The 18,097-nt window shown below is 44.0% G+C and overlaps 1 protein-coding gene and 1 long non-coding RNA gene across 2 annotated transcripts; one reads left to right on the top strand and one right to left on the bottom strand.

The window, feature by feature from the left end:
* The first annotated feature begins 9,908 nt into the window (after nt 1-9,908).
* LOC129867479 (receptor-transporting protein 2-like) lies at nt 9,909-12,800 on the top strand. The gene is made up of 2 exons (XM_055940917.1): nt 9,909-10,147; nt 10,842-12,800. Exons 1-2 carry the CDS (start codon nt 9,993-9,995, stop codon nt 11,188-11,190), a joined length of 504 nt encoding a protein of 167 aa, XP_055796892.1. The 5' UTR covers nt 9,909-9,992; the 3' UTR covers nt 11,191-12,800.
* Nucleotides 12,801-13,201: 401 nt separating this feature from the next.
* On the bottom strand, nt 13,202-17,927 carry LOC129867480 (uncharacterized). Its single transcript, XR_008761623.1, has 3 exons — nt 17,494-17,927; nt 17,325-17,395; nt 13,202-14,718 (listed from the first exon to the last, which is right to left on the bottom strand). It is a non-coding gene; the product is annotated as an uncharacterized LOC129867480 (long non-coding RNA).
* Between the last annotated feature and the right edge of the window lie 170 nt (nt 17,928-18,097).

Here is an 18,097-nt window from a genome sequence, read left to right as displayed (position 1 = left end):
TGTGAAAGCCCAGTAAAATACTACTTGAGAAGTCTGAGAATATTTGGTTTGAAATATACTTAATTATCAAAAGTAAAAAATAATTAAAAATTAAGCAAAGCAGACAACACAATTGTATTGTTTAAAAAAAATGTAAGAATAGCCAGGGGCACACTCCAACACTTAGACATAATTTATAAACTAAGCATTTGTGTTTATTGAGTCTGCCAGATCAGAGGCAGGGGATGGCCAGGGATGTTCTCTTGATAAGTGTGTGAATTGGACCATTTTCCTGTCATACAAAGCATTCAAAATGTACTTTTGGGTATCAGGGAAAGTGGATGGAGTCAAAAGTACATTGTCCTTTATGAATGTACTGAAGTTGTCAAAAATATAAATAGTTAAAGTACAGATACCCCAAAAACGATTAAAATAATTTTGACTTAAGTACTTTGCACCACTGAAAACAAACATTTTCTAATGTCTCTATATCACTGGCTTGCAATTGACTGTGAAAACTGCGCTGTTCTGTAAAGGGAGTAGTACACCGCGTTGTACGAAATCTTCAGTTTCTTAGCAATTTCTCGCATGGAATAGCCATCATTTCTCAGAACAAGAATAGACTGACGAGTTTCAGAAGAAAGTACTTTGTTTCTGGCCATTTTGAGCCTGTAATCGAACCCACAAATGCTGATACTCCAGATACTCAACTAGTCTAAAGAAGGTCAGTTTTATTGCTTCTTTAATCAGGACAACAGTTTCCAGTTGTGCTAACATAATTGCAAAAGTGTTTTCTAATGATCAATAAGCCTTTTAAAATGATAAACTTGAATTAGCTAACACAACGTGCCATTGGAAGACAGGAGTGATGGTTGCTGATAATGGGCCTCTGTATTCCATAACAAATCTACCGTTTGTCACGTTCCTGACCTGTTTTCTGTTGTTTGGTATGTGTTTATTGGTCAGGGCGTGAGTTTTGGGTGGGCAGTCTATGTTTTCTGTTTCTATGTTGGTTTTGGGTTGCCTGGTATGGCTCTCAATTAGAGGCAGGTGTTTGACGTTTCCTCTGATTGAGAGTCATATTAAGGTAGGTTGTTCTCACTGTTTGTTTGTGGGTGATTGTCGTCCGTGTCTGTGTCTGCGCACCACACGGGACTGTAGCGTTTGTTCGTTCGTTTGTGTTAGTCTGTACCTGTTCCTACGTGCTTCGTGTTATATGTAAGTTCTCATGGTTTAGGTCAGTCTACATTCGTTTTTTGTTATTTTGTATCCTTCCAAGTGTTTGTTTTCGTGTTTCGTCGTTTGCTTTATTAAATCATTATGTATTCACAACCCGCTGCATTTTGGTCGAATCACTACTCCTCCTCTTCGTATGAAGAGGAGGAGGAATGCCGTTACAGAATCACCCACCAAACCCAGATCAAGCAGCGGGTTAACGGACAGCAACGACAGCAGCAGTGGGTCAAGGAGGATTGGACATGGGAAGAGATTCTGGACGGAGAAGGACCCTGGGCAGAGCCAGAGGAGTGTCGCCGTTCCAAGGAGGAGCTGGAGGCATCTAAAGCGGAGAGGCGACGTTATGAGGAGGCAGCACGGAAGAAAGGCTGGAAGCCCGCAAGTACAACCCAAAAATTTCTTGGGGGGAGGCTAAAGGGTAGTGTGGCGAAGTCAGGTAGGAGACCTGCGCCAATTTCCCGGGCTTACCGTGGAGAGCGAGAGTACGGGCAGACACCGTGTTACGCAGTAGAGCGCATGGTGTCTCCTGTACGTGTTCATAGCCCGGTGCGGGTTATTCCACCTCCCCGCACTAGCCGGGCTAGAGTGAGCATTGAGCCAAGTGCCATGAAGCCGGCTCAACATATCTGGCTTCCAGTACGTCTCCTCGGGCCGGTGTACATGGCACCAGCCTTACGCATGGTGTCCCCGGTTCGCCAACACAGCCCAGTGCGGGTTATTCCACCTCCCCGCACTGGACGGGCTACGGGGAGCATGCAACCAGGTAAGGTTGGGCAGGCTCAGTGCTCAAGGGAGCCAGTACGCCTGCACGGTCCGGTATATCCGGCGCCACCTTCCCGCCCCAGCTCAGTACCACCAGTGCCTACACCACGCACCAGGCTTCCAGTGCGTCTCCAGAGCCCTGGTCCTCCTCCACGCACTCTCCCTGTGGTGCGTGTCTCAAGCTCAGTGCCTCCAGTTTCGGCACCACGCACCAGGCCTACTGTGCGCCTCAGCAGGTCAGAGTCGGCTGTCTGCCCAACGCCACCTGCACTGTTAGTCTGCCCAGCACCGTCTGAGCCATCTGTCTGCCCAGCACCGTCTGAGCCATCTGTCTGCCCAGCACCGTCTGAGCCATCTGTCTGCCCAGCGCCGTCTGAGCCATCCGTCTGTCCAACGCCGTCTGAGCCATCCGTCTGCCCAGCGCCTTCTGAGCCATCCGTCTGCCCCGAGCCATTAGAGCCGCCCGTCTGGCCCGAGCCATTAGAGCCGTCCGTCAGTCAGGAGCCGCTAGAGCTGTCCGTCAGTCAGGAGCTGCCAGAGCCGCCAGCCAGTCAGGAGCTGCCAGAGCCGCCAGCCAGTCAGGAGCTGCCAGAGCCGCCAGCCAGTCAGGAGCTGCCAGAGCCGCCAGCCAGTTAGGAGCTGCCAGAGCCGCCAGCCAGTCAGGAGCTGCCAGAACCGCCAGACAGTCATGAGCTGCCCTACAGTCATGAGCTGCCCTACAGTCATGAGCTGCCCTTCAGTCATGAGCTGCCCTTCAGTCATGAGCTGCCCTCCAGTCATGAGCTGCCCTCCAGTCATGAGCTGCCCTCCAGTCATGAGCTGCCCTCCAGTCATGAGCTGCCCTCCAGTCATGAGCTGCCACTCAGTCATGAGCTGCCACTCAGTCCGGAGCTGCCACTCAGTCCGGAGCTGCCACCCAGTCCGGAGCTGCCACCCAGTCCGGAGCTGCCACCCAGTCCGGAGCTGCCACCCAGTCCGGAGCTGCCACCCAGTCCGGAGCTGCCAATAGTACAGAGTTGTCCCTCTGTCCTAAGCTACCTCTCTGTCCGGAGCTACCTCTCTGTCCTGTGCTACCTCTCTGTCCTGAGCTACCTCTCTGTCCTGAGCTACCTCTCTGTCCTGAGCTGTCTCCTCTATGTAGGAGGGGCCTTAGTGAAGGTTCCTGGACCATGGTCGGGGGCGAGGGTCGCCACTCAAAGGACGCTAAGGAGGGGGACAAAGACAGTGGTAGAGTGTGGTATGAAGAGGAGGAGGAATGCCGTTACACCGTTTCCAGCTACAAATATAATTTACAACATTAACAATGTCTACACTGTATTTCTGATCAATTTGATGTTATTTTAAAGGACAAAAAAATGTGCTTTTCTTTCAAAAACAAGGACATTTGTAAGTGACCCCAAACTTTTGAACGGTAGTGTATGTGTGTATATATTATACACACCCATCCCACAGGAGGTTGGTGGCACCTTAATTGGGGAGGACAGGCTCATGGTAATGGCTGGCGCATAATTAGAGGAATAGTATCCAATACATCAAACACATGGTTTCCATGTGTTTGATGCCATTCCATGTACTCTGTTCCAGCCATTATTATGAGCCGTCCTCCCCTCAGCAGCCTCCACTGATATATACTTCCACTGATATATACTTCTACTTGTATTGCAATGCTTCTGGTCACTTGCACACTATGATTTGACTACTTGCTTTGGGATTTGTGTGTTGGCCTGTTTTGAAATAGTTTGATAATAATATGATATTACTTTGACCTAATGCACTTCATCAATGATGGTGGTTGTATTGTTTGGGATTTGTACTGATAAGTATCATGTTGTCTTACTCTAGGGAACTTTTCAGCAAATGTGGATATCGAAACAGGAGTACGAGGAGGGCGGGAATGTCACGTTCTGACATTAGTTCCTTTGTTATGTCTTTATTTTAGTTTGGTCAGGGCGTGAGTTGGGGTGGGCATTCTATGTTGTTTTTTCTATGTTTTGTTCTATTGTTCTATTTCTATTTGTTTGGCCTAGTATGGTTCTCAATCAGAGGCAGGTGTCAGTCGTTGTCTCTGATTGGGAGCCATATTTAGGTAGCCTGTTTTTCATTGTGTTTTGTGGGTGATTATATTTTCTGTTCTGTGTTTTTGTTTCACCGTACAGGATTGTTCGTTTGACGTTTTCTTGTTTTTGTTCAGTGTTCATTATTTCGTATTAAAACAATATGGACACTTACCACGCTGCGCATTGATCCCCCTCTTCTTCCAACCACGACAAGCGTTACAGGGAAGCAGTGCGTCGACAGGAAGTGCCCTTGATCGACCAGCAACAGCATCTGCTGCCTCCAGAACTCACAATAACATGTCTAGTTGAACCTTTTACTGTGAGCTCAGGAACATCCAAGGACGGTAGTTGTTTCTGTTGATAAAAAAAAAAAAAAATAATGATAATCGAATCTGCCTTGATAATTTTTTGTAGAAAACATGAACTATAACAAACCGTGTCACATATTCCATTGCTATGAAAAGGGCGAAAGGCTGAGTTCCTTTTGACTCCATCTTCAGTATATCATTTTCAGTTTGTTTATGGATCTTATATTTTGATCTCAAACTTCTTGACAGGTAAGAAACACTTGGTTAGTGTATGTGCCTTAACCAATGGGTTGTCAGGTGAACGTTGAAGATGCTTCTTGGAGGTGATCTAATGATGTCATTGAATCACTGTCATTGAGTTGTTCACTGGACAAGACAATTATTCACTGAAAATGAAATCTTTATATAATTTCACTTTTGTTGATGTTTGATTGCCCATAACCAGTCTTTTGAAAATAAAAAGCATTTTCTGTTAAGTGATGTTGAATTGTTTTATGACACTTGCAACTGTTTTGACGCTTGCAAACATTAATTTTTCAGCAGAACAGATGCATCATTTTACAAACTGCTTAAATAACTGCACACAGTCCCCAAGTAATCATATTTTATTTAATTTGTCACATGCGCCGAATACAACAGGTGTAGACCTTACTCTGAAATGCTTACTTATAAGCCCTTAACCTCTTAAACGTAAACTCCCCATATTTGTGGACCCTATTAGATATTTTTATAATTCAATTTAGTCTGGTATGAGAATCGTATTCCCTATCTGCAAAAGCAGACCCGCAGGTAAGCATAGTTAAACATTCTCAGAACCTTTAACTTCTTATGGCTGCAGGGGAAGTATTGAGTGGCTTGGATGAAAGGTGCCCAAAGTAAACGGCCTGCTCCGCAGTCCCAGTTACTAATATATGCATAGTATTATTAGTATTGGATAGAAAACACTCTGAAGTTTCTAAAACTGTTTGAATTATGTCTGTGAGTATAACAGAACTCATATGGCAGGCAAAAACCTGAGAAAAAATCCAAACAGGAAGTGGAAATTCTGAGGCTGGTCGAGTTTCAACCAAGATCCCATTGAAATCACAGCGAGATATGAATGAGTATTAACTTCCTACGGCTTCCACTAGATGTCAACAGTCTGTAGAACTTTGTCTGATGACTCTACTGTGAAGGGGGGCCGAAGGAGACAGGAATGAGTCACCACTGCCATGAGGTGAACATTCTTTGACCACGCGCGCTCACATGAGAGGCAGCTCCGTTCCATCGCTCATCTGAAGTCAATGTAATTCTCCGGTTGGAACGTTATTCAAGATCTATTCCAACAACATTCTAAAGATTGATTCAATACATCGTTTGACATGTTTCTACTGACTGTTACGGAACTTTTGGACATTTCGTCACGTTTTAGTGAACGCGCTTTGTGACTTTGGAATTGTTTACCAAACGCGCTAACCAAAGTAGCTAATTGGACATAAATAACGGACATTATCGAACAAATCAAGCATTTATTGTGGACCTGGGATTCCTGGGAGTGCATTTTGATGAAGATCATCAAAGGTAAGGGAATATTTATCATGTAATTTCTGATTGTTCTGAGCTCCGTCTCAGATTATTGCATGGTTTGCTTTTTCCGTAAAGTTTTTTTGAAATCTGACACAGCGGTTGCATTAAGGAGAGGGATATCTATAATTCCATGTGTATAACTTGTATTATCATCTACATTTATGATGAGTATTTATGTTGAAACGATGTGGCTATGCACTATCACTGGATGTTTTTGGAACTAGTGAATGTAACGCGCCAATGTAAACTCAGATTTTTTTATATAAATATGAACTTTATCAAACAAAACATACATGTATTGTATAACATGAAGTCCTATGAGTGTCATCTGATGAAGATCATCAAAGGTTAGTGATTAATTGTATCTCTATTTGTGCTTTTTGTGACTGCTATCTTACGCTGGAAAAATGGCTGCGCTTGTTGTGGTTTGGTGTGACCTAACATAATCGTTTGTAGTGCTTTCGCTGAAAAGCATATTTGAAATCGGACACTTTGGTGGGATTAACAACAAGATTACCTTTAAAATGGTATAAGACACATGTATGTCTGATGAATTTTAATTATGAGATTTTTGTTGTTTTGAATTTGGCGCCCTGCACTTTCACTGGCTGTTGTCATATCATCCCTTTACCGGGATTGCAGCCATAAGAAGTTTTTAACCCCCCAGGGAAGCATAGTAAAACATTATCAGAACCTTTAAACCCCCAGGGAAGCATAGTTAAACATTCTCAGAACCTTTAAACCCCCAGGGAAGCATAGTAAAACATTCTCAGAACCTTTAAACCCCCAGGTAAGCATAGTTAAACATTCTCAGAACCTTTAACCCCCCAGGGAAGCATAGTAAAACATTCTCAGAACCTTTAAACCCCCAGGGAAGCATAGTAAAACATTCTCAGAACCTTTAAACCCCCAGGGAAGCATAGTTAAACATTCTCAGAACCTTTAACCCCCCAGGGAAGCATAGTAGAACATTCTCAGAACCTTTAAACCCCCAGGGAAGCATAGTAAAACATTCTCAGAACCTTTAAACCCCCAGGGAAGCATAGTTAAACATTCTCAGAACCTTTAACCCCCAGGGAAGCATAGTAAAACATTCTCAGAACCTTTAAACCCCCAGGGAAGCATAGTAAAACATTCTCAGAACCTTTAAACCCCCAGGGAAGCATAGTAAAACATTCTCAGAACCTTTAAACCCCCAGGGAAGCATAGTTAAACATTCTCAGAACCTTTAACCCCCCAGGGAAGCATAGTAAAACATTCTCAGATGCTTTAAACCCCCCAGGGAAGCATAGTTAAACATTCTCAGTGTAACGACTCTCCTCTTCGTCTGATGATGAGGAATAGGAATCATCGGACCAACACGCAGCGTGGTAAGTGCTCATAGCACTTACCCCCCCCCCCCCCCAACGGTGCGGACTCCGGCCGCAAAACCTAAACCTATCGGGGAGGGTCTGGGTGGGCATCTATCCGCGGTGGAGGCTCTGGTGCGGGACACACCTTAGTCTTGGCCCACTTAGGTGGCGCCTCTGGAGCGGAGACCCTTGCCGCCGACCCCGGACTAGGGACCCTCGCAGCGGGCCCCGGACAGGAGGGCGACTCTGGCAGCTCCGGACAGGAGGGCGACTCTGGCAGCTCCGGACAGGAGGGCGACCCTGACAGCTCTGGACAGGAGGGCGACCCTGGCAGCTCTGGTCAGGAGGGCGACCCTGGCTGCTCCGGACAGGAGGGCGACACTGGCTGCTCCGGACAGGAGGGCGACCCTGGCTGCTCCGGACAGGAGGGCGACCCTGGCTGCTCCGGACAGGAGGGAGACTCTGGCTGCTCCGGACAGGAGGGAGACTCTGGTTTCTCCGGACAGGAGGGAGACTCTGGCTGCTCCGGACTGAAGCCCGTCGCTGGAGGCTCCGAACTAGAGGGCGTCGCTGGAGGCTCCGGACTGACAGCCTTCGTTGGAGGCCTCGTGCCATAACTCCTCACTGGAGGCTTTGTGCCATGGATCATCACTGGAGGCTTCGTGCCATGGATCATCACTGGAGGCTTCTTGCCATGGATCATCACTGGAGGCTTCGTGCCATGGATCATCACTGGAGGCGTCGTGCCATGGATCATCACTGGAGGCTTCGTGCCATGGATCATCACTGGAGGCTTCGTGCCATGGATCATCACTGGAGGCTTCGTGCCATGGATCATCACTGGAGGCTTCGTGCCATGGATCATCACAGGAGGCTTCGTGCCATGGATCATCACAGGAGGCTTCGTGCCATGGATCATCACTGGAGGCTTCGTGCCATGGATCATCACTGGAGGCTTCCTGCCATGGATCATCACTGGAGGCTTCTTGCCATGGATCATCACTGGAGGCTTCGTGCCATGGATCATCACTGGAGGCTTCTTGCCATGGATCACCACTGGAGGCTTTTTGCCATGGATCATCACTGGAGTGGAGAGACACACAGGAGGCCTTGCTCTGGCTGCAGGCACAGGACTCACCAGGCTGGGGAGACATGCAGGAGGGTTAGGGCTTATCACAGGCACAGGACTCACCAGGCTGGGGAGACATGCAGGAGGCCTCTTCCTTAGCCGAGGCACCGGATACACTGGACCGTGGAGGCGCACTGGCGGTCTCGAGCACAACTCGTCCTGGCTGGATACCCCCTGTAGCCCGGCCAGTGCGGGGAGTTGGAACAGGCCGCACTGGGCTGTGCTGGCAAACCAGGGACACCGTGCGTAGGGCTGGTGCAGTATAACCCGGACCGAGGAGACGCACTGGAGGCCAGATGCGCTGAGCCGGCATCATCCCTCCTGGCTCGATGCCCACTCTAGCCCGGCCGATGCGAGGAGCTGCGATTTAGCGCACCGGGCTATGAGTGCGCACTGGGGACATCGTGCGCTCCCCCGCATAACACGGTGCATGCCCGGTCACTCTCTCGCCACGGTAAGCACGGGGAGTTGGCTCAGGTCTCCTACCTGATTCAGCCAATCTCCTCGTGTACCCCCCCAAAGAAAATTCTGGGGCTGCCTCTCATGCACTTTTCCTCGAGCCAACTCCTCATAGCGTCGCCGCTCCGCTTTAGCTGCCTCCAGCTCCTCTTTAGGACGGCGATACTTTCGCGGCTGTACCCATGGTCCTTTGCCGTACAAGATTTCCTCCCATGTCCAGGAGTCCATTCCACCTCGATGCTTGGTCCTTTGGTGGTGGGTAGTTCTGTAACGACTCTCCTCTTCGTCTGATGATGAGGAATAGGATTCATCGGACAGACACGCAGCGTGGTAAGTGCTCAAAGTAAATTTAATTAAGTAAACTGAACACTGAATGACAAAAAAACAACAAAGAGAGTGAACGACACGAAACAGTCGTTCGTAAGGTGAAAAAACACAAAACAGGAAACAACTACCCACAAACACAGGTGGGAACAGGCTACCTAAGTATGGTTCTCAATCAGAGACAACGATTGACAGCTGCCTCTGATTGGGAATCCTACCAGGCCAAACACATAGAAAAGGACAACATAGAACAAAACATAGAATGCCCACCCCAACTCACGCATTGACCAAACCAAAATAGAGACATAAAAAGGATCTCTAAGGTCAAGGCGTGACACTCAGAACCTTTAAACCCCCAGGGAAGCACAGTAAAACATTCTCAGAACCTCGCTGCAATCTAAAAAATGAAGGTTCCCAGAACAGGAGAAATGTATACTTCTTGTTCTCAGAACCTTTAAATAAGGTTGAGTTTTACCGGTCAGGGAACGTATGGCTTTGTTCCCAGAACCTATGGGGAAACCAAAAACGTACGTTCCCACAACTTCCAAGGAAACGAATGTGCTAGCTGGGTCAGGACTATCAGTTGAAATAGAAACCTAATAGCATAAGGAAACAAATGTGATACCTGGGCCAGGACTATCAGTTGAAATAGAAACCTAACAGTACACTTAAGTTTCACTTTCCCCATAGCATTCCTGTTGAAGGCAACAGTTTTAAGAAAGCTATTTGCATAACTGCCCTGTCATTCTTAGCTACAGTATAAGTGGGTGTGAAGAAGAAGGATAACAACAACAAGTCAAAGTGTTTGGCTTTGAGAGCAATGACTAACCGAGAATGGATTAGGATTTTTCAGTCAAAGGTCAATAATCTGAAGAGGAATAAGGGAGACCGCTGGCGTATCGAGTTTGATGAATCCATTAAGGCAGACAGTGTGCAATCAGGCTGGCATCAGTACATCAGTGGGGCATTTGGAAGGTAGGAGTCCTTTGATATTGTTGCACTGTGTGTGTTACCTGTTAGGTGCTAACATAGACAACCAAAAACAGGTAATTGTGTGTATCTGATAAATCAAATACATTAGACTGATAGTTGACGTTGAAGTTTTAATTTAAAGGGTAAATGCTGTAAAATGTTTTAAACTATAGTAGATAGATATATTTAAACTGTATGCTGAACAAAAATACAAAAGCAACATGCAACAATTTCAACGATTTTTACAGAGTTACAGTTCATACAATGTAATCAGTCAATTGAAATAAATGTATTCAGCCCTAATCTATGGATTTCACATGACTGGGCAGGGGTGCAGCCCAAGTGGGTGGGCCTATGCCCTCCCAGGCCCACCCATGGCTGCACCCCAGCCCAGTCATGTGAAATCCATAGATTAGGGCTGATTAGTCAATCAGAATGAGTTTTTCCCCATATTTTTGTTCAGTATATTTCTCTAGCTTTCATGTAGCCCTCTCAAAAAGTATGTTTGAATGCAATTCTTTGTAATTCAACACCAGATAAAGACTGTGCCTGGTGTTGAATTACAAAGAATACTTGCGTAAAGTACAACAGAAGTTGATTACAACACAACAGCACCGTAGTGGATTTCAACAACTGCTCTGTTAAAAACTGCTTGCTGAAACCCACTTTCCCTTTTTTCTCCAACTTCCACATGAAGGTTCACGTGCTCCAAGTGTAACAGGAGTTGGTCCTCTGGCCGGGTGAATGTGGTGTTTCACATGCATCTATCGTCAGGGCAGGGAATGGTGAAAGTGCGACGCTTGCGTCAGGAATGCAGGCAATGTGACGACGCTCTTATGGAGGAGGTCAGTTTCGATGAGGAGAAACTCGAAGTCCTACTGGAGAAACTGATGGAGAAGATTCGTATCAAGTGCTACCGCGAGAACCTGGGCAAGAGAAACAGATCTCATTTCGATGACGAAGACGATGAAGGTCCCCCCCATGAGAGTGCCCATTGTGAAGCCTGCAGTATGGGCCTTTGCACAAAGCGTTTCAAAGCCCGGTAGAATATGGTAGAATTAGACTGGTATACGCCCTAATACGCTTTTGATAATATTTCTCTTTGTTTACTTGTCTATATCTAGTGGTCATTGGGTACACCCTAATGTCTGATTGCTAAAGCTATTTGTTGATTAAATAAATGCAATGAGACACTGGTGGAACTGGTGGAAGATAGGTGTGGCTGCACAGGGAAGATAGGTGTGGCTGCACAGGGAAGATAGGTGTGGCTGCACAGGGAAGATAGGTGTGGCTGCACAGGGAAGATAGGTGTGGCTGCACAGGGAAGATAGGTGTGGCTGCACAGAGAAGCTTCCTCTACTATGTGAGGTTAGAGAGGTAGAGAAGCTTCCTCTACTTGTGAGGTTAGAGAGGTAGAGAAGCTTCCTCTACTATGTGAGGTTAGAGAGGTAGAGAAGCTTCCTCTACTATGTGAGGTCAGAGAGGTAGAGAAGCTTCCTCTACTATGTGAGGTTAGAGAGGTAGAGAAGCTTCCTCTACTATGTGAGGTTAGAGAGGTAGAGAAGCTTCCTCTGCTATGTGAGGTTAGAGAGGTAGAGAAGCTTCCTCTACTATGTGAGGCCAGAGAGGTAGAGAAGCTTCCTCTACTATGTGAGGTTAGAGCAGTAGAGAAGCTTCCTCTACTATGTGAGGTTAGAGAGGTAGAGAAGCTTCCTCTACTATGTGAGGTTAGAGAGGTAGAGAAGCTTTCTCTACTATGTGAGGTTAGAGCGGTAGAGAAGCTTCCTCTACTATGTGAGGTTAGAGAGGTAGAGAAGCTTCCTCTACTATGTGCGGTTAGAGAGGTAGAGAAGCTTCCTCTACTATGTGAGGTTAGAGAGGTAGAGAAGCTTCCTCTACTATGTGAGGTTAGAGAGGTAGAGAAGCTTCCTCTACTATGTGAGGTTAGAGCGGTAGAGAAGCTTCCTCTACTATGTGAGGTTAGAGCGGTAGAGAAGCTTCCTCTACTATGTGAGGTTAGAGCGGTAGAGAAGCTTCCTCTACTATGTGAGGTTAGAGCGGTAGAGAAGCTTCCTCTACTATGTGAGGTTAGAGAGGTAGAGAAGCTTCCTCTACTATGTGAGGTTAGAGTGGTAGAGAAGCTTCCTCTACTATGTGAGGTTAGAGAGGTAGAGAAGCTTCCTCTACTATGTGAGGTTAGAGAGGTAGAGAAGGTTCCTCTACTATGTGAGGTTAGAGAGGTAGAGAAGGTTCCTCTACTATGTGAGGTTAGAGCGGTAGAGAAGGTTCCTCTACTTGTGATTCCTTTGAAGAGGAAATGGATTGCCTGTATTTTGCAGCTGTTCCAGTGTGTGTACAAACAAAGCTTTATTACTGTCATTGAATTATTCTGCTGGTACACCAACAATACTGTTGGGTCTGTGTATTTCCTGTCTTACTCCACAGTGTGTCTATTTGTAATTGTTATGCAATCTAATGAAGCCAAAACAAGTTTTTTTTGCGCAAGACATTTGTTGTTGATGGGGTGTGATATTAGGCGTGACCTACTATAAGAATAATGTTCTCTCAATGTGCAAGACACAGCATGTCACTCTTTTGTATTCTTACATGGATGTATATTACCCATAACCACAATAAACACACCACATATCCTCTTCCTCTTTCATGATGATGACATGACCTTTACGGTAACAGTGACAGGCCTGCACTGGCCACAACACCCCCCTTTGTAAAAGACAGTGCAAATAAAACACAATACTGTAACGGCGTTCCTCCTCCTCTTCATCCGAAAAGGAGGGCTAGTGATTCGACCAAACTGCAGCGTTGTAGTTCGACATATTATTTATTAAACAAAACAGAAAACACGAACACGAAACACTTGAGAATTTACAAAATAACAAACGCAGTCAACAGACCTGGACACGAACTTACATATAACGTGAAGAACGCAATAACAGGAAAACTGACTACATAAAACGAACGAACAAACAAAACCGAAAACAGTCCCGTGTGGCGTAACATACACTTACACAGACACAGGAGACAACCACCCACAAACAAACAGTGTGAAAACACCTACCTTAATATGGCTCTCAATCAGAGGAAATGAAAACCACCTGCCTCTAATTGAGAGCCATATCAGGTCACCCTTTAAACCAACATAGAAACAGAAAACATAGACTGCCCACCCAAACTCACGTCCTGACCAACTAACACATACAAAACTAACAGAAAACAGGTCAGGAACGTGACAAATACAAATAAAATGGCTTTATGAACTCATTGGCATTTCTTCCAAGTCATTGTGTGAATCGAATGTATTATTGGCAGCGTGATGATAAAGTTAAAAAGGTTTAACTGTATTTTAGTCCAGTTTCCAGCATACAGGTTTAGCCACTCCTAACGACAATTATTTGAATGTTCATCTTAACACGATGCTGATGTTTACAGAGACTTTAGTATTTGATTGCAAACATGTACAGTTGAAGTCGGAAGTTTACATACACCTTAGCCAAATACATTTAACTCAGTTTTTCACAATTCCTGACATTCTAGTCCTAGTAATCCTAGTAATCCTAGTATAAATTCTCTGTCTTAGGTCAGTTAGGATCACCACTTTATTTTAAGAATATGAAATGTCAGAATAATAGTAGAGAGAATGATTTATTTCAGCTTTTATTTCCTTCATCACATTCCCAGTGGGTCTGTCACGATCGTATGGCGGATTGACGGACCAAAACGCAGCTTTAGGAAAATAAGCCATCTCCTTTTTATTGGTGAAGAAGGCACACGAAACCAAAACACTTAAACACTAAACAAAACAAGAAAACGATCGTGAAGCTAAAACAACGATGTGCACACACAGGCTACAAACGTATCACATAGACAACTACTCACCACCAATGAGAGCCTATGGCTACCCTAAATAAGGCTCCCAATCAGAGACAACCGAAATCAGCTGTCTCTAATTGGGAACTCATTCAGGTAACCATAGACTCTCCTAGACAACTAAACATACATAGACAACACTAGACACATGTACTCCACACAAACCCATATACTATACCCAACAACCCCTTTACCATAAAAACACCCAAAACCAACAAAACACAAACATTCCCCATGTCACACCCTGACCTAACTAAAATAATAAAGAAAACAAAGAATACTAAGGCCAGGGCGTGACAGGGTCAGAAGTTTACATACACTCAATTAGTATTTGGAAGCATTGCCTTTAAATTGTTTAACTTGGGTCAAACGTTTCTGGTAGCCTTCAACAAGCTTCCCACAATAAGTTGGGTGAATTTTGGCCCATAATTATTGGAATGTATAGGGATTCCAGTCCTTTCCAGACATAGTCCACAGTCCGGTAGTTGTGTACGTGCCATCGCTTCCCCTGGAACTCCAAATCGCATTGTTCTCAGGGGTTACCACTGTGTCGTTGATCCACCAAATGATGTCCACCAAATGACGTGTTTTTAAACCACTGAGTACACACACCAGTGTAGGTGAGGCACCAGGGTTGCGCCCAAATGAGGAGAGGATTAGCACAGAGGGATTAGAAGGGTTCAAACCTGAGGAGAGAAAGAACATCAACATGCATGAAGCTCTCGGGGTGAAAGGTGTCAACCCTGTGTAACCTTGGAATATTTTAACCCACTTCACCCCAAAATTTCTCCAAGTTTCCTAGTTATTATATTGCTTTGACAAAGCCATATCTGAAGATTAGAATTGATTTATTGTTATGATTAATTTACATCCATCCCTCATTTTAAGGTCATCCCGGTTACGTGAACTGAACTCTTGTTTTAATATGGTGAAACTATTCCTTTAACTATTCCTTTTTCACAAGAAACTTTGAACATCTAATTTTCCAATCATAGTGTAAAAGCTAGTGAGCTGGTTCTGCTCTTTTTTGGCAATTGTCTGGTGTTGTGGGGGAAAACTGAGCGGGTCGAGCAGAACACATCAACCCTGTTACCCATAGATGGATGGGCTAGACATTTTTTAACAAAAACATTTTTGATGGTAAAGCTTGCATGCAATTGCCACTCCCCGTTTCACACAACAAGCTTTCAATCCCACCTGTTACAAGGGGATTTATGGCTGATTTCAGATGAAATCCTCAACCGTGTTACAGTTAACGTTGTTACTTTATTTGGCACTTAATAGAGAGCAATAGTAATGGTGTATTTTTGTAGGCACTTTCCCCATGATTTGCCCCCATAGGAATGGCTGAACTAACCAGAGGTAAATCATGTCCAGAGTCTAGGACTTCAAGCTGTCGAGTTTTATTGGCACTTACTATAGTCATTTATGAAAATGAACAAGTGCTGTTGCCTAGTCACTTTACCTCTACCTATATGTACAGTATATAGCTACCTCAATTACCTCGTACCCCTGCACATCGACTCGGTACTGGTACTCCCTTTATATAGCCATGTTATTTTCTACTCTCTGTATGTAACCATGTTATTTTCTACTCCCTGTATAGATAGCCATGTTATTTTCTACTTCCTGTACATAGCCATGCTATTTTTTACTTCCTGTATACAGCCATGCTGCTTTTTTACACCCTGTATATAGATAGCCATGTTATTTTCTACTCTCTGTATGTAACCATGTTATTTTCTACTCCCTGTATAGATAGCCATGTTATTTTCTACTTCCTGTACATAGCCATGCTATTTTTTACTTCCTGTATACAGCCATTCTACTTCCTATATATACAGCCATGCTGCTTTTTTACACCCTGTATATAGATAGCCATGTTATTTTCTACTTCCTATATAGAGCCATTATATTTTCTACTCCTATAGATAGCCATGTCATTTTCTACTTCCTATATAGAGCCATTATATTTTCTACTCCTATAGATAGCCATGTTATTTTCCACTCCCTGTATAGATAGCCATGTTATTTTCTCCTCTCTATATATAGCCATGTTATTTTCTACTCCCTACATGTAGCCATGTTATTTTCTACTCCTATATATAGCCATGTTATTTTCTACTCCTATAGATAGCCATGTTATTTTCTACTCCTATATATAGCCATGTTATTTTCTCCTCTCTATATATAGCCATGTTATTTTCTACTTCCTGTATATAGATAGCCATGTTATTTTCTACTCCTATAGATAGCCATGTTATTTTCTACTCCTATAGATAGCCATGTTATTTTCTACTCCTATAGATAGCCATGTTATTTTCTACTTCCTGTATATAGATAGCCATGTTATTTTCTACTCCTATAGATAGCCATGTTATTTTCTACTCCTATAGATAGCCATGTTATTTTCTACTCCTATAGATAGCCATGTTATTTTCTACTCCTATATATAGCCATGTTATTTTCTACTTCCTGTATATAGATAGCCATGTTATTTTCTACTCCTATAGATAGCCATGTTATTTTCTACTCCTATAGATAGCCATGTTATTTTCTACTCCTATAGATAGCCATGTTATTTTCTACTCCTATAGATAGCCATGTTATTTTCTACTCCTGTATAGATAGCCATGTTATTTTCTCCTCTCTATATATAGCCATGTTATTTTCTACTCCCTGCATGTAGCCATGTTATTTTCTACTTCCTCTATATATATAACCATGTTATTTTCTACTTCCTGTATACGGCCATGTTATTTTCTACTCCCTGCATGTAGCCATGTTATTTTCTACTTCCTCTATATATATAACCATGTTATTTTCTACTTCCTGTATACGGCCATGTTATTTTCTACTCCCTGTATGTAGATAGACATGTTATTTTCTACTCCCTATACATAGCCATGGTATTTTCTACTTCCTGTATTTAGCCATGTTATTTTTTACTCACTGTTATTTGTTAATCACTGTATATTTATTCCTTGTGTTGCTTTTTCAATTTGTTATTAAATGTTTTATCTTAGCTTTAACTCTGCATTGTTGGACATGGACCCATAAGTAAGCATTTCACTGTTAGTCTACACCTGTTGTCTGCAAAGCATGTGACAATTGATTTGAGTGGCTCTTTATGACAGAATGTTAAAATTACTTGAAATCAAACATTTTTTGGAACACTTCTCAAAAGGCACCGAATTGGTGGAATGACCCAATTGTGGCCTGCGTTGTGGGAGAATGTGTACATAACAATTAGCCTTTTTATTCATGCAAAAGGGATTTAATTCTAGGCTACCTTCAACAAAGAGTTGGATCCCTCTACTGAATACCACCTCCCTTTGAGGAGACTTGCTCCCATGTACACACCTGAGGAAAAATATGACCATAATTATCATCAGAACTTTTGCAAAAGTCCACATAGTACCTACAATGCAATCTGGATTGAAAGTTGAGCTGAAAGTTACCCCAGTAGTAGTAGTAAAGTGAAACACCGTCCTCGTGCTCTGTTCATTCTGTCTGTTTCAGTTGGTGCTCTAGAGAGGAGAAAAGCCCAACTGCTGTGAGTCCCTTGAGATTATTGGTGTCTTGTCCTCCTAGTATCATACAGCTCTCTCCTCTCACATGGACTTCTACTGCAGGGAATGATAGTTCTTCACCTCAGGTTTTTATTTGAGCATTTAGCCCAATCCTGCTAAAAACCGTCAGCTAATCACTAATTAGGAGAATATCAATAAATGATACAGTCATATTGCTATCTCCTCTAAAGATACAGACTTTCTCACAACTAAGTTGGTCTCGACACCGGTGCAAAGAGGAAATGTTGTGAAAAACTATCTGGGTGGAACATGAGTTTTTTCCCAAGGCACGTGTTGTCCCCTTCTATCGCAGGCTCAAAACAAGTAGATCACTTATTCAGTTTGTAGGAGGATAGAAAAACAAGAAGGACTGGCACGAGTGGTTGTGTCTGAAACAAATGTAGACTCATGTACAACTTCTCCAGTTCTGCCCACTCTGGAGTATTTGGTGGGATTCTGACAATGAGGATTGTCTGTGGTAAACCACAAGCGG

The sequence above is a fragment of the Salvelinus fontinalis genome, chromosome 12 (assembly GCF_029448725.1).
Source record: "Salvelinus fontinalis isolate EN_2023a chromosome 12, ASM2944872v1, whole genome shotgun sequence".
Classification (NCBI taxonomy): Eukaryota; Metazoa; Chordata; class Actinopteri; order Salmoniformes; family Salmonidae; genus Salvelinus; species Salvelinus fontinalis.
Note: the sequence above shows the minus strand (reverse complement) of the source record. Positions and strands in the feature narration are given on the sequence as shown.